Source organism: Thermobia domestica, chromosome 1, assembly GCF_964235325.1.
Source record: "Thermobia domestica chromosome 1, izTheDome1.hap1.1, whole genome shotgun sequence".
Taxonomy (NCBI): Eukaryota; Metazoa; Arthropoda; class Insecta; order Zygentoma; family Lepismatidae; genus Thermobia; species Thermobia domestica.
The window spans coordinates 248639337-248654186 of record NC_137454.1 but is presented as its reverse complement, the minus strand read 5'-3'; the positions used below and the strand labels follow the sequence as shown (position 1 = coordinate 248654186).

Here is a 14850-nt window from a genome sequence, read left to right as displayed (position 1 = left end):
GTACTAAGAATAGGAAGATGATAATTATTATCGTCTTCCTATTCTTTGTATGTGATTAAATATAATACATTCTGTATAAATGCATAAACGTTACGTAGACATTTAAGGACATGAATAAGAGATAAAACTATTAAATAAAGTTGTATTACCCCACTTGCACCCAATTGGAAACTAAAATGATGAAATCTCAAAGTTAAAAATATCATAATATTGTCTCTCCTCACTTCGTTGTCAATTTGAGGCTTAGGAACAAGAAATGTTCTGAGATTGAAAGAGGTAAAAGATCGATAGGTACTGAAGTTGAAGTCCTATAACTACTATGATATTGAGGTTAGGAAATTTGAATATGCAAGAGGATGCACAGTGACGTTAGTGGCAACAATAGAGATCCTTGTGGAATACCAGAATGCGGGAAGAATAGATGTGGGAATGCCCTATCTGTTATGAAATTAATATCAATCAGATGTAGGCTCACGAAAGTTGGAAATTGTGAAGTTTCTATATTAGGCCTCGATGATAAACCTTATTAAATGTCCTTTTCTATGTTAAATAGTAGTAGCTAGAACGGTTACCTTAACGATTTCTAATAGTTGTAACTAATTGGAGAAGATTATTATTGACGTTGATATTTGCTCAAAGACTTGCCTATATATCTTGAAAAAAATTAGATTGTTTTTGGTATATCAAAAGTCTAGTAGAGAATTGGTGTCATGTGAAGTACAAATGTTAAGGAAGAGGTGAAGTCATTTAAGTAGAATACTTTGAAAGATTTTACTTAACGTGGGCGTGAATTGTGTCGATCGGTGTGAAAACGGAAGAACCCTGAAAAACCCAAGAACATAATGTTCGCCACTACAAACTCACATTTTCTAGAATCGAACTAGGGACCTTCGCTGTACCACTGAGCCACTGTGCGCCGATATATTATTGTGGTGTTGATGGGTGGTATAATGTTTGCAAAAGCGTAAGTGAAGTTGTGATAGGAGACGAAAGGATGAATATTCTTTGCAATTTTTGAGCAAAAGCATCGGTTTTCTCTTTACCAGTTTGGAATGTTTCTCCATTTACACAATTTAACTTTTATCAAAGCTTACTTGAGTCAAGTTTTTGTTCTAAATCACTATAAATTTTTAATCAGAGCCTATGTTTACTATATTTATAAGTTATAACGTAGTTTTGAAAATATCCGGAGATACTAAAGTCTATTTGTAAAGCGGCTATGCTTCGGTGGCACCAGTAGTCTCGAAACATGGTGTGATATTCTGAGGAATCTCCGGACGTGAATTGTATCGATTAATTCACATAATTTGCCGGTATGGTGAATGATTAGGATTTCAGGTGTCTATAGGAATACGTTTTGTAGAAAGTATCATATTTATAGTATTTATAATCTCCATCCCAAAATAACTATTTGAGAACAAGATCTTGAGACAAATATTCGGACCCAAGAGGAAGGGGAATGGGAAATGGCGGAAACTTCATAACGAGGAATTACATAATTTATACGGTTCACCAAACATTGTTCGGGTCATTAAGCCTACGAGGCTTAGGTGGGCAGGTCATGCAGCTAGAATGGAAGAAAGTAGAAACGCTTTCAAAGCCTTGACTGGAAGACCAATCGGAAAACGACCATTTGGAAGACCTAGGCGGAGATGAGAGGACAATGGATGAATCTTGCAGAAATAGGAATACAAAGTAGAAACTGGATCCAGTTGGCTAAGGATAGAAGTCAATGGAGAGCTTTTGTGAACGCGGCATTGAACCTCCGGGAGAGTTAGTTAGTTATCCCAAAATAAGTTTGGAAAATCATTTGTCATATTCATATACTTAAATGAAAATAATACTACTAGCTATGTACTACCAGTAGAAATACCCGCTCTTCGCACGGTTAGAAGAGGTTTTTGGAATATACGTAAATCCACACTTACAGGCGTTTGTCCTCCACAAAGCAAACTTGGTGTGAGCTGGAAAATTTTTGAAAGATATCTTTGAACTCTCTTTTCTTCCTTAGGATGCATATTTGAATCAAATCAAAATTATAAAAACCCAACTCGACGCAAATGATTATGTTCAGAAATTAATTTAAGGCGGTAAAGTTGTTATTCCTTCTGAAAAATTAAGACACACTTTCCCCTTTTAGGATATGGATTTTAATTAATGCCAAAAACCGAGATCGGCCGAAGTGCTAACATCAGAACAAAAGTTCATTGTAATCGATTCAATCGTTCCCTTCTTTTCAACATTTAATGAATACAAAATGAGAAATTAAAATACTATAATAATTGCCTTTCCCCATCCACTTTAGAAGCGGTAGTTTCAAAAGTGCTTGATTACATGTTGACTTACTTTTAATAATAAATTTATTTCAGGTTTCAGCTGCCTAACTTGAGAACCTCATAAGATATTCTTTTCCTTTCTTATTTTTTTCTTTTACATTTTGAACTCCTTCCACCTCCTTTGGGAAACTCATTTTAAAAATTCTAAATAGCATCTCTCTCTTCAGTACCCTTACAGTATCTAGAAGTATGCTATATATATATATATATATATATATATATATATATATATATATATATATATATATGTGTGTGTGTGTGTGTGGTGACCACCCTTTTCGTCCAGAGACATTTAGTCCAAAAGACAATTGGTCCAAAGGACATTTCGTCCAAAGACATTTGCTCTAAAGGACATTTCGTCCAAAAGACATTTCGTTCAGGGATGTTTAGTTCAAAGCACATTTCGTCCAAAGGACATTTGGTCCGGTAACGCTTGGGGATCCGGGGTTTGTTTCTATTAGAAGAGTAAAAAAGTGATGCCTATAACATTATGACTCAGTAGCTTCTTATTTCTAAAGGAAATTTGTAATAGAGATTAATTCCACAATTTTCATTTCGATAGAACAAATATATGCTGAGATATTAAGAGAAACGTAAACGCCTGAAAACAAAATGGCCGAACAACAGGAATGAGGAAAAGATTGGAGTGTGAAGTATATTGCTGAAATAACTGCTAACATGACACCTAAAATTTTAATGTTGTGAATGAAATAGTTTTAAAATAAGTAGGACAAAGGCACCGAATATGGAATACTTTTTGTTTCTTCTTCATTTCTCAGAAATGCGTATTCCAGCATAAAAATATTATACATCATAATACTTGTGGAACATTTCCAAAGCAAAATACAAGTATAAAAGTTTGTTCCACATTATTGATTTTTTACAATATTACAAAATTGAAAGAAACTCAATTTCCCATATTAGGCACACCCCGCTCCTAATATGGAACACTACCTGTTCTTAAAATGGAACAGACCTACTAGAACAAAATATGCGCGTCTGCCTACAATGCGACATTTGGATAATTCGAGCATGGGCAATGCATTCGAGTGTTCAAGGAAAGTAGTAAAAGAAGTGTTCGAGCTTCCAACTTCGAGATCACATCGGCTCTTAAGATAAATCTACGAACTGAAAAGTACCGGCCGTGACCTCAGGAAAAGGCATCCCGACATCCCGGTTGATGGGACTGAGGAAAACTAGGGAAAATCTAACTCAGAATGGGCGGTCTGAACAAGTATCGTGCCCTTACACGAATTATCCAAATGTCACATTGTAGGCATTGTGGTCTACAGTGGCGTATTTAGGGAGCTTCCGGTCTTAATCTCCCGAAATTATATTTACTATGTTAAAGTACGTGAAATATCTTGCAGAATTTTCACATTTCCAGGAATAGAGTTAGCAAAGCCTCCCCCGAAACAAAATCGTAAATACGCCACTGTTGGACTATATATCATATTTGGTAGGTCTATAAAACAAGCGAACAAAAAATAAATAACATTCTTAAGATAATTAAAATATACAAAAATTGCAGAAATACTAGACCAACTTTATACTAGACTTGACTGTATATACTTATTCATTATTAGGCCTATGTTTATAAATTACTGTAATATGCTGTAATAGCTACTTATTTTAACTTTTGGAAAAGCCATAATTTCTTTTGCCTTGGTATGCCAATTTTATACCTTGGTATGAGGTATCCTAACATAACCTCCGAACCCGTGCAGGGTTTGTCCTTCCCTCTTCAAGGTATACACAACATCCATAGCTGTCACTGTCCTCTTAGTGTGTTCTGTGTACGTAACATCATCTCTGACTACGTTCTCCTGGAATACAATTTCAATACTCCTCGGGTCTCCACGTAAATGAGATCGGGAGATATACTTTACATCACCACGGCGAGCAAGACGTCTAATAGCGGGTTTGGTGTTATCCTGAATGGTGGCACTTGGCACCTCTTTTTCCAAGACCCTTGCCTCCTTTTCCACGTCCTGTCATTTCGATATGTTTCTGCTTCGCTCACTATACACGAGAAATACCATGTTTACTACATACAACCAACAATAAAAATAATAAAACAAAATATTCGGAAAAGCAAACCACGTACGACAAATATAGTAAAAAATACCCTGTATAAAATAAAAAGTTCAAACATACTGGAGTAGCGTGTCTTGAGGTGTCCAAATTTTGATTCCAGTTTTACTTTTCAAAACAATGGCCATACACATATGTTTCTCCACCTTTCATGGCATACGTTTCGTGGGACCATCTTTTACAAACTGTGCATTTTAACCAATCTCTCCTTCCCTGCACTAAGCGACCACAATTTACCATAATGTCCACATTCCTCGTCATCGTCATCATCAGTAGTATCACTTAAACTGTCACGATCTTCGTTCAAGTCAACTCACTGACTCTTCGGATTCACCTTCTTCTTTGTAGTCGCGTGATGTCTTTTCTTTGGCTGTTTCGATTGGATACTCTTTGGCTGTCGTTGGAAGGCTAAAAATCTCTAACTACTTGCGAGGATGAGATAAATGCCCGTTGTGATGAAGTAGACGCTTCGTTGACGCTCGGTCTAAATAATATACCAGTTCTACTATAAATTATAATTAAGTTATTTTTCGTCACTTCTAATTCATATACGTATCAACCTATTTAGGAATATTCCACATTAGGATCCTGCTAGTATTCCATATTAGGAAAATCGCCATTTTGGATAGTTCCTTTCCTACACACGCTTACGAAATTCTCTGTGCACTGAATCTTTATACCTTTGTGGTACACTATATATGAAGGGTAAGGGGAAAAAACAAGGAATGTCCATGTATGTGCTTTATCGAGTTCTTTGTCCTATCTGTTGGTGACTCTTGGTACTATTTGACTGTATATGCCATGCATGTGTAGATGTAGAAATGTTCATTAAAAAGGGGCAAACTATTTGACTAATTCTATTGTCTTTTACGCGGTTTTCAATATTAAAACGCCGTTTTCTCGAAAATGCAATTTTGTGACATTCCTTGTTTTTTCCCCTTACCCTTCATATGCAATCTAAATATCACAATGTCAACAATAATACATACCCATTTGAGTATATTCAGAGCCTCAAAAGGTACGTCCGGAAAACTCAAGTTCCTCAGAAAAATATTTTGCAACAAAAGAAAATGTTTTGTTATTGTTCGGCAGCAAACCATTCATATGCAAACTGAGGGCGAAATGGTCTACAATTTTACGTACGGTCCACTCGATGACAACACATAGTAGAAATTTGGTATTTCATATTAGGAACGTATTCCATATATGGCGCACCCACCCTACCGGTAACTAAAATCAATGGAGTTTAAATTTGAGTAAGTTAAATATTAGGTATTCAAACCCTTGTGTTAGAAAAGTGAAAAATAATGTGTGTCAAGTTTCTTTCATGAAATACTGAGAATAGAAAAATACACATGTGTGAAATATATTCTTTTTACCGTTAATAATACTGTTAAACAGTCACATTTTTGGCTGCAACATTGTGATAAGTGATTGACAAATATAAGATGAAAGTTGGAACATTTCGTGTAGAATATAGGTATCTTTTCAGGTTAACCACAAGTCTGGTTTCTATTCGTAGACTATTGATAGTGTGTAACTTCGGCAGACGTTTCTACATAATTCGTGAGTTGTATGACAAACCAGAATTGTTCACTTTTTTTGTATTTTTATTTCAGTGTTACTCCTCATGCAAATACAGTATATACTTTGACTTTCATATGAATTTTCTCGGTACAGTACAGTACATTTAAGATATCCATTGCAAAGTTTCAAACTAAATAGAAGATTCATTTGACCATGTGGAGGCAATGTTGTTCTCAAATGAAGAGGGAGTTTGCTCTTCAAAGGGTTGTTTATCATTTCAGGAAGAGGTGAATTCCTTAACCAACAAAGCTACAACTGTATTTCTGCGAAGCTAAAATTGTATTGGCCATTTTGTTTTCAGACGTTTACGGTTTTATGAATATCTCAACATATATTTGTTCTATCGAAATGAAAATTGCGGAATAAATCTCTATTTCAAATTTCCTTTAGAAATAAGAAGCTACTGAGTCATAATGTTATAGGCATCACTTTTACTCTTCGAATAGAAACAAACCCTGGATCCCCAAGCTTACCGGACCAAATGTCCTTTGGACGAAATGTGCTTTGAACTAAACATCCCTGGACAAAATGTCTCTTGGACCAATTGTCTTTTGGACGAAATGTCCTTTAGAGCAAATGTCTTTGGACAAAATGTCCTTTGGACCAATTGTCTTTTGGACGAAATGTCCTTTGGACCATTTGTCTTTTGAACGAAATGTCCTGTGGACCAAATGTGTTTGGACCAAATGTCCTTTGGACGAAACGAACCCCAACCGCGCGCACGCGCGTGTGTGTGTGTATGTGTATGTATGTATATAAATTCATTGGAAGTTTTAGCTTTATTGAATCGTAAAAAAAAAAAAAAAGCTTAAGTAGAGATAGTATCTACATGACGTATTAGTCTTTCTCCCTCTGGCGTTTAAATTATATAATTAAAAGTATATCTTTATCTTTTGATACGAAAAAGAGAAGACGCATTAAATTATTTTTAACAAATGGAAATACTGTGGATCATCAGTAACAATTCATCAGTTATTTTTGTAATATAAATATTCATAGTATAACATTATTAATATAAGGAGATCTATTAATTTATTTTTAAGTTTAAAGTCTCAATATTATGCTCCGTGGCTAAGAGAGGTGGTGATAGTGGTTCCTAAGTAATTAAAAAAGTGATAGAATGAAGGAACTGGTAGGAAACGGATGTTTATCAATCACAAAACCCGCTTGGTGCACGATAGGATCGAACCAGGAATCCCACGTACGAGAAGTAAGCGCTCTATCACATTTTTAAAGTTAATTGATGAACCGAATATTTGTCAATAATATTATTCCGTAATTACCACTATTTTCCTAATTGTACTGCTTCCATTCCATTTTCAACTTAACACGACAAAAACATAAACACAAAAATATCGAGGTCAGTTAAAATTCCACATACGATCTCCCACCAGGAATTGAACCCTGGACCTCACTACTGATCCACTTCGCCCCCATATTTTTAAATTAAATAGTTTGTTGATGATATTTAAATACTTCTTTCTTATCACTTCCTCCATTTTACAGGATTTCACGAAATTTCAGAAATCAAGATTTTTTTAAGTATACAAATTACTATTCAGTTTATTTTTAGAAGCGCTTATCAAGGTGGTAGTTGGACACTATAGGGTTTAAGGCTAACGATGGCAAGACATGTCTGTCGCGGATTCGAATCCCGCTCAGGGCATGGGTGTTATTATATCGTTCTTTCACCCTTTATTTCATTATCATTCTTTTCTCTTACAAGGAAAGCTCACGAAATGCCAATGATGTACTGAATATCTAATTAGCTAGTCAGATAGCCCTCATCATACTGGTTACTACATCCAAAAGGTTGAACTTTTTATCAACACGTTTTCGAGAAAGGTTTGAGGAAGAATTGACATAATGTCGAATATCTCACGAAAATGCGGAAGATATCGCTATAAGATCAAAACTTACACAGAAAGTCACGCTAAGTAAATTTAATAACGTATAGATCAGTTTCACGAAATGTTCGCATTGTGCTGCAGGCTGGCTATAAAATTTATAACCAATGGAAGGAGAACTGATAAGTTGCGTATACTTATTAAAAAGAAGGATGAAATGGACCTAGACAACTATGACGGATTATTTGTTTTTCGAGATCTGAGATGGAATTACAGTCCTGTTAACGATGGAAGCTGAAACACAGCATTTTTCGTCATAAAGTCAGCTTGTGATTCGAGACTGCTTGTGATCTGAAGTTAAATACACTATCACTTCTCTCAAGATGGTTTAGATACATGTTGAAAGGAAAGGTCTCGATCAACAATATATCAAAAACTATAAGATTATTCATCTGGGTAATCTTAGTGCTCTTCTTTATTAGTTTCTTCTTCTTGATCTCGCACTAAAGTTTCGATGAATTTTCTTTTACTGATTTATTTTCTTCCTTCCGTCTTTATGAAAATTATCATCTACTAGTTACGATGCTAGCTTGTCAGTGCAATGAAGACTTAGAAAAATGGAAAACGCAGAACTTTGTATTTAAAGAACCTAAATTGAAAGAAAATCTCTGTAAAACTTGCACTGCTTTCGGTAAACTCTTTCAGAGTTCAGATAGGACCCCTAGTTTTCTCATGTATGTCCTAAACAAACGCTAAAGTAAATGATTTAAGTTTTGTAAATACTAGAAATTACTCCAATGTTGGGTTTTTGTTCAAATTCACACATACTGCCGAAAAAAATATGTTCGCATTACTATGCTTATTGTTCAAGCACACCACAATCAATTATTGCAGCACACTACAGTTACTTTCTATACCACATCAATGTCAAATGAAGAGCAAGCTAGTGTATAGCTGAAACAATAAATGAGAAGCATACGTACCGGTGCCTCATAAAATATGCCTTACGGTAAAAACAGAAAATAAAAATTCCACTGAAACCAGTATTCAGAAATTCCCCCGCATTTTGCAGACCTTGGCACTATTTTTGGATCAAAAGATCCAATATATTTCAATAAAAAAAATTCTTTCAGGCCTTATATCTGGAGAACTACATATAGTGTACCCAAACCCAAACTACCAGTTAACTCAATATGATGTGCTTTTTCCGTAGAAGGTATGAAAACTCTATTTAGAGGTCGTTCAAAAATTTTGTGGCCTCTGTTCCGAAAACTAATTATTGGCCAAGGTCACAATCTTTTGATTCATTTTTGGTTTTCTTCATTTTCTTGTATTAAAATATATCCTTCTCTCTCTCTCTCTCTCTCTCTCTCTCTCTCACACACACACACACACACACACACACACACACACACACATATATATATATATATATATATATATATATATATATATATATATATATATATATATATATATATATATATATATATATATATATATATATATGAGTTTTCCCAAGGAAAAAACTTAGTTTATTTGCTTTGTCCTACCAGTAATGGAAGATTTACCCTACTTCACAAAAATCGTCGAGCTTGTTTCTATTTTTTGCATGATCAGGTTAATAAGAATCTAATGAAATGTAATATTTTTGTGATGCCAGAAACAATACTTATGCAAAGAAAGGCATAAGAAGAAAGAGAAAAAAAAAAGACAGGTCAAGTCACAGACACAAAAGTTCGGACAAGTTTTCACTTTAAGCAGAAAAAGTGGTTGCAGTTTTTATGTTATATACATTTTTTATAAATGAGACATAGTTTGGTACCCTTTCCTGATAAAGAAAGTTTTGGTGAGTCCAATAACATATAAATTATGCATATAATACAGTAAAATGTCATCTTTTTATATAAATTAACTCAAGATTTTAAAAGTTCGTTCAAAGAATCCCCCATGCTCAAAGTACACCCCGGATGATGGAGCATGTAATTTTCGAATGCCTCCGTTGAAGTGATAATTTAATCATTAGGGAGCATGGTAGCTCAGTAATAGGGTGCTCATCTATTATGTGAGTGGCCCCTAGTTCAAACTCAAGCCATGCGAGTTTGAGATGGACAATAGCATTCCCGTGAGTTTTCTCGAGATTCTCATGTTTCCTCCCACAATCTCATTCCACTAATTATTTTATAATCATCCACTTTCATTAACCATCTACCTCTTCTTAGCTTAAAGGGCATATCCGTGGTACTTTGAACAAAACATTTTTTTATTTTTCTTTTTTCTTTTTCGATCGTTAAACTTGTGTAGGGCGTATAATATATTGAAAACTCAATTTCCCGAATAAATATAACGAACCAGAAGAACGAAAGGAAAATAGGCATTTTCTGAAAATAACACTTTTGAACATATCCTAATATTAAATCAGTCCAATGATACAATTTAAACTGCCTTTGAAAAAGTGTTAATTAACACAAAAATAAACCAAACAACCGGTCTTCGGTTAGTATGATTGGGTTGGTATAATTACTTCCTCATCTGAATTTTTTTTCTGATCGATTTTGTAGCCATTGGCATGTCCAGCATATTAAATGTTTTTAATTAATAGTATTGCGTTCTTTTCCTTGAAATTAATATCCAGTACACCCACATTTGACACGCGCAAGCAGTTTTTCTCATCCCTGATTTTTTTCTGACATCTTTGAGGTCAAACGCTAGTTATGTTGACCATGCCATGTGATATCCTAATGAAACGTGAGTGGTAAGCCGCGATTTGCAAAGCAAAGATTATATATAGCTATCAAAGTTCGTTCACATTGAATTGTTTCATTTCGTACAATGTTTCAATTTTAATGTTGGTCCTTTGGTTGATCCCTTTCATTTTCCTTGACAAATACAATAGAAAGAGATAATATAAAATCGCACGTGGCATTTAAAGACTCATTCAAACTTGACCAAATTTGGCGTGTATGCAAATATCTATTTAGTAAATGATATGAAATATTCTGCGCTAGACCCTTTTTCTACAAATTTGAATCTTAAACTTTAAAAATAGGTTATTTTCCATGAAAATGTCGATTCTTTATCCTTTTATTCTTTATCATTTACAACCTAAATTGAATTCTGTGGGACGTAAAACTCAAAAATTTCATTTTTCCTAATTGAATTCAATATATAGTCTGTCCGTTATAAACATCATATCTAACTACTGGGCAAGCCGGTAGCAGTGCTAGTCTGGCGATAACAACATAGTATTCAGAGACAAGCAATCAGATTGATTACACATCAATGCTGCACTGGAAGAATTTTAGCTCTAGCACTGTAGTTTCAAATTAGAGTCAAGTCAGCAAAAGTGTGTTGTGAATTTGAAATGAAAAGAAATTAAATGAAATCTTTGTTTTACACCCCACTATTATGCCGGCCAGGCTAAAGGAGACGGTGATTATGAGAAATGAATGAAACGGTGGAATTAAGAAAGAGGGAGGAAACGGGAGAACCCCGAGAAAACCCACGCACACTGTGTTTGTCTACCACAAAGATCACTTGGCGCGAGCTGGGATCGAACCAGGACCCCACGCACAGAGGTGAACGCTCTACCGCGATATTTCTCGTGTGTAGTGAGCGAAACAGTAACATATCGAAATGACTGGACGTGGAAAAGGAGGCAAGGGTCTTGGCAAAGGAGGTGCCAAGCGCCACCGTAAAATTCTTCGTGACAACATCCAGGGTATCACCAATCCCGCTATTAGGCGTCTTCCTCGACGCGGTGGTGTGAAACGTATCTCTGGTCTCATTTATGAGGAGACCCGAGGAGTATTGATAGTATTCCTGGAGAATGTAATCAGAGATACTGTTACATACACGGGACACGCTAAGAAGAAGTCAGTGACAGACAGCTATGGATGTTGTGTATGCCTTGAAGAGGCAAGGAAGAACCCTCTTCGGTTTCGGAGGTTAAATTCGGGACCTATTGTTTGGATATAAAATTGGCAATTTGTGGTGCCATTCTGTGAATTAGTGGTACGATATAAAGTGACAGAGTTAGCGAACTTCGCACAACAATGCAAAGTGACAGAATTAGCGAACTTCCCGCAAAAAAGGAGTGAAGGAATTAGCGAACTCCCGACAACAAAGCAAAGTGACAGAATTCGCGTAACAATTGAGGAGACAGTAGAGGAGAAAAACAAACAACTCAAACAATTTGACGTGGCTGTACAAATCAAAACAGTTGAATACAAACTTAAGCATGTGGAATATCCATTTCAATATTAGATTCCTGGAATTTACAAATATTATTTCAGAGATAAATTGCCGAAATAATATTTTTGTATTATTATAATATTCATTATCAAATAATTGCAGTTATCTTTTAACTTCTAGAGCACCTTCTACTCGTAATTAGAATGTGCGTTTTCTGTAGGTGAAAGTTAAATACACGCAGGAAATTTTAAATTCGGAGAAAGGAATAACTATAAACTCCAGTCAAAATAGTGGTGCACATTGTAAGCTTAAAATACAGTTAGTCAGAAGCGTAAGTTCTACGTGAGGAGCGAAGGGGGAAAGATCCGAGACATCCGTGAAAGAGAGTTTATACTGCTGTCATATTTCTCATATTTATAGATCATTAGCACAGTAAATATGACTTACTTAAACAGTTTATTGTGCTACAAACACATATGTTTTCCATCCCAACAACAATTTTACATCGATCAGCGAGAGAAACATAAGTTTTATATCTGCAGACATTTTCGTCATTGGTTGATTAATATTTACGATGTCCTTATCAGTGAGGTCATACGAAACCAGTGCCGAAACAAAGCTTTTCAGAGTCCCAGTGCAAAAGGATATTTGAGGAAGGGGATAATCAACGAGTTGAATCCGGTGCAGCAGAGTATTCGCCTCCACTCCATCATCGAATTAGGGAGATGTAGTTTGAAGAGACAGTTGAAGCTTGACCCCCATTGCCAGAAGCTATAACAACGGGTCCCTCTGAATTGATTATGCTGCATATATGCACATTTTGATGCATATACGAATCAGCGAGATGTATTCAGTGGTGTTATTTTAATTTTTTAACAACCGGTTCTGTATACAGGGTGTTATAAACAACACCGACAACGTTTGGGAGATCATTCCTCACACCAAGATAGGACAAAAAGTATAGACCAACTTGGGTGCACAAATGTTTCCTTTCGGAGTTATAGGCTGACGAAAATATAAAAAATGAACTTTAAAGGTACATAGCTCGAACACTATGGGACCTACCGTAGTCGGGTCAAGACTTCACTTAGGAACTAATAGTATACATGCCATATCCAAATATCCATGTTTCAGAATACTGTGGTACTTCCACAACAATTTTTATAGGTATAGAGGTAGTTGGTGAGTACTTTAAATTATATGCCCGTAGCCAAACTCCCTCTTTAAAAATTGTTGCCAGAAAGTATAACAATGGGTCCTTTTGAATTGATTTAGGCCTCTACGCACATATAATTCTCCGGTTGGTTCTGTGGGGCCTTCTCTCCTTGGGGTCCCTTGCTGCAGCAAACGCTGGCCATCTCCTTCTGGAGACCATGAACAGATAGCACCAATGAAATAAAACAAGACTGCCTGCTACATTTAAACATTTTCCATTTCAACAAAGATACCGTAAAATACACAAAGATTTGCTAATTTTATCATATTATATTGAGGATTGGTTTTGCCGTCATTTCAGGGATTCTCTTGCTATTCTGGATTTAAGAACAGAGCCTAAGTTGGTTACGTTACTTGTATTTTAACAATGAGGAGAGGGGGATCAAGAACAAATTTGCTACTGATCTGAAATTTTATAATGTACTAATCTCACATACATAAAATGAATAATACGGTAATTTAAATGTTCAGTAAAAAGTACTATGAGCTTCAAACAGAAAATACGGGGCCTTTTAGTCTGGAAAGACATGTGCATTGCACTCCTGTTATCTGCATCTACAACAACTGTAATATAGGTGTATATTACATATATGTATTTTATATAAATGTAAATTACTAGTATGACTATATTTTAGTTATTATTATTATTATTATTATTATTATTATTATTATTATTATTATTATTATTATTATTATTATTATTATTATTATTTTAAAACTATTTGATAGAAAATAAAACACATATACTTTGAGAGAGGGGGGGAAAGAGGAGGGAAAGTCTATTAAAACACCACGTGTGCATGTTATTTCTTGGAATTTTTTACGTTGCTATGCTGGCATTATCATACATTTTGAAGAAGATAAGAATCTTTTGTCTGCGCAAGAAAGAAAGAAAAGGGAAAACAATGCCATTTATAGAGAGGTTTTTAACTATATTATTTTGTATATTTCCCAGACACAATGCAAACAGACACGTATTTCTAATTCATTTATCGAGTGACAAAATGAAACGATAAAAAGATGAAAATGTTTGCGGACAAAATAACAGGTAGTGATAACCTAGTCATGTCAGTTATTATCAAATTATTATCAATTGATGGGTGTGAAGATCATTCATCTTCAACATCGTCATTACCAGCAAAGCATGGATTAAAATCAGTCTAAATATAATTTTTCAAGTACTTTTTCAACAAGGGCAAAAATATATACTTTTGAATTTCCTTTACTATTTGTTAGCATTTAGGTATAAGATGCACAAAATAGTAATGTATAAATGAGACTAAAATCGGGGTTGTTTCGTCTCTCTCTCTCTCTCTCTCTCTCTCTCTCTCTATATATATATATATATATATATATATATATATATATATATATATATATATATATATATATATATATATATATATATATATATATATATATATATATATATATATATATATATATATATATAAATCCGTGAAAGTGCTATCTCGTCTCGAAAGTAATACATGTTTCAATTGGAAGAGCCTGTTTCGTCTCTTTTCGTCTCGTAGACAACACAACAGAATGTCTAATATTAACATAGTATAGTATAT

The 14850-nt window shown here is 34.7% G+C and overlaps 2 protein-coding genes and 1 pseudogene across 3 annotated transcripts in view; 1 reads left to right on the top strand and 2 right to left on the bottom strand.

Annotated features, from left to right (window-relative positions):
• LOC145694979 (cytochrome P450 3A8-like) overlaps positions 1-14850 on the bottom strand; it is a 130847-nt gene that overhangs the window by 79492 nt on the left and 36505 nt on the right. The window lies entirely within an intron of this gene.
• On the bottom strand, positions 4016-4334 carry LOC145665574 (histone H4-like; annotated as a pseudogene).
• Positions 11486-11816, top strand: LOC145667466 (histone H4-like). The gene is given in 2 exon segments (XM_081734945.1): positions 11486-11749; positions 11751-11816. Coding segments are annotated over 2 exon segments (315 nt in total). The 5' UTR covers positions 11486-11500.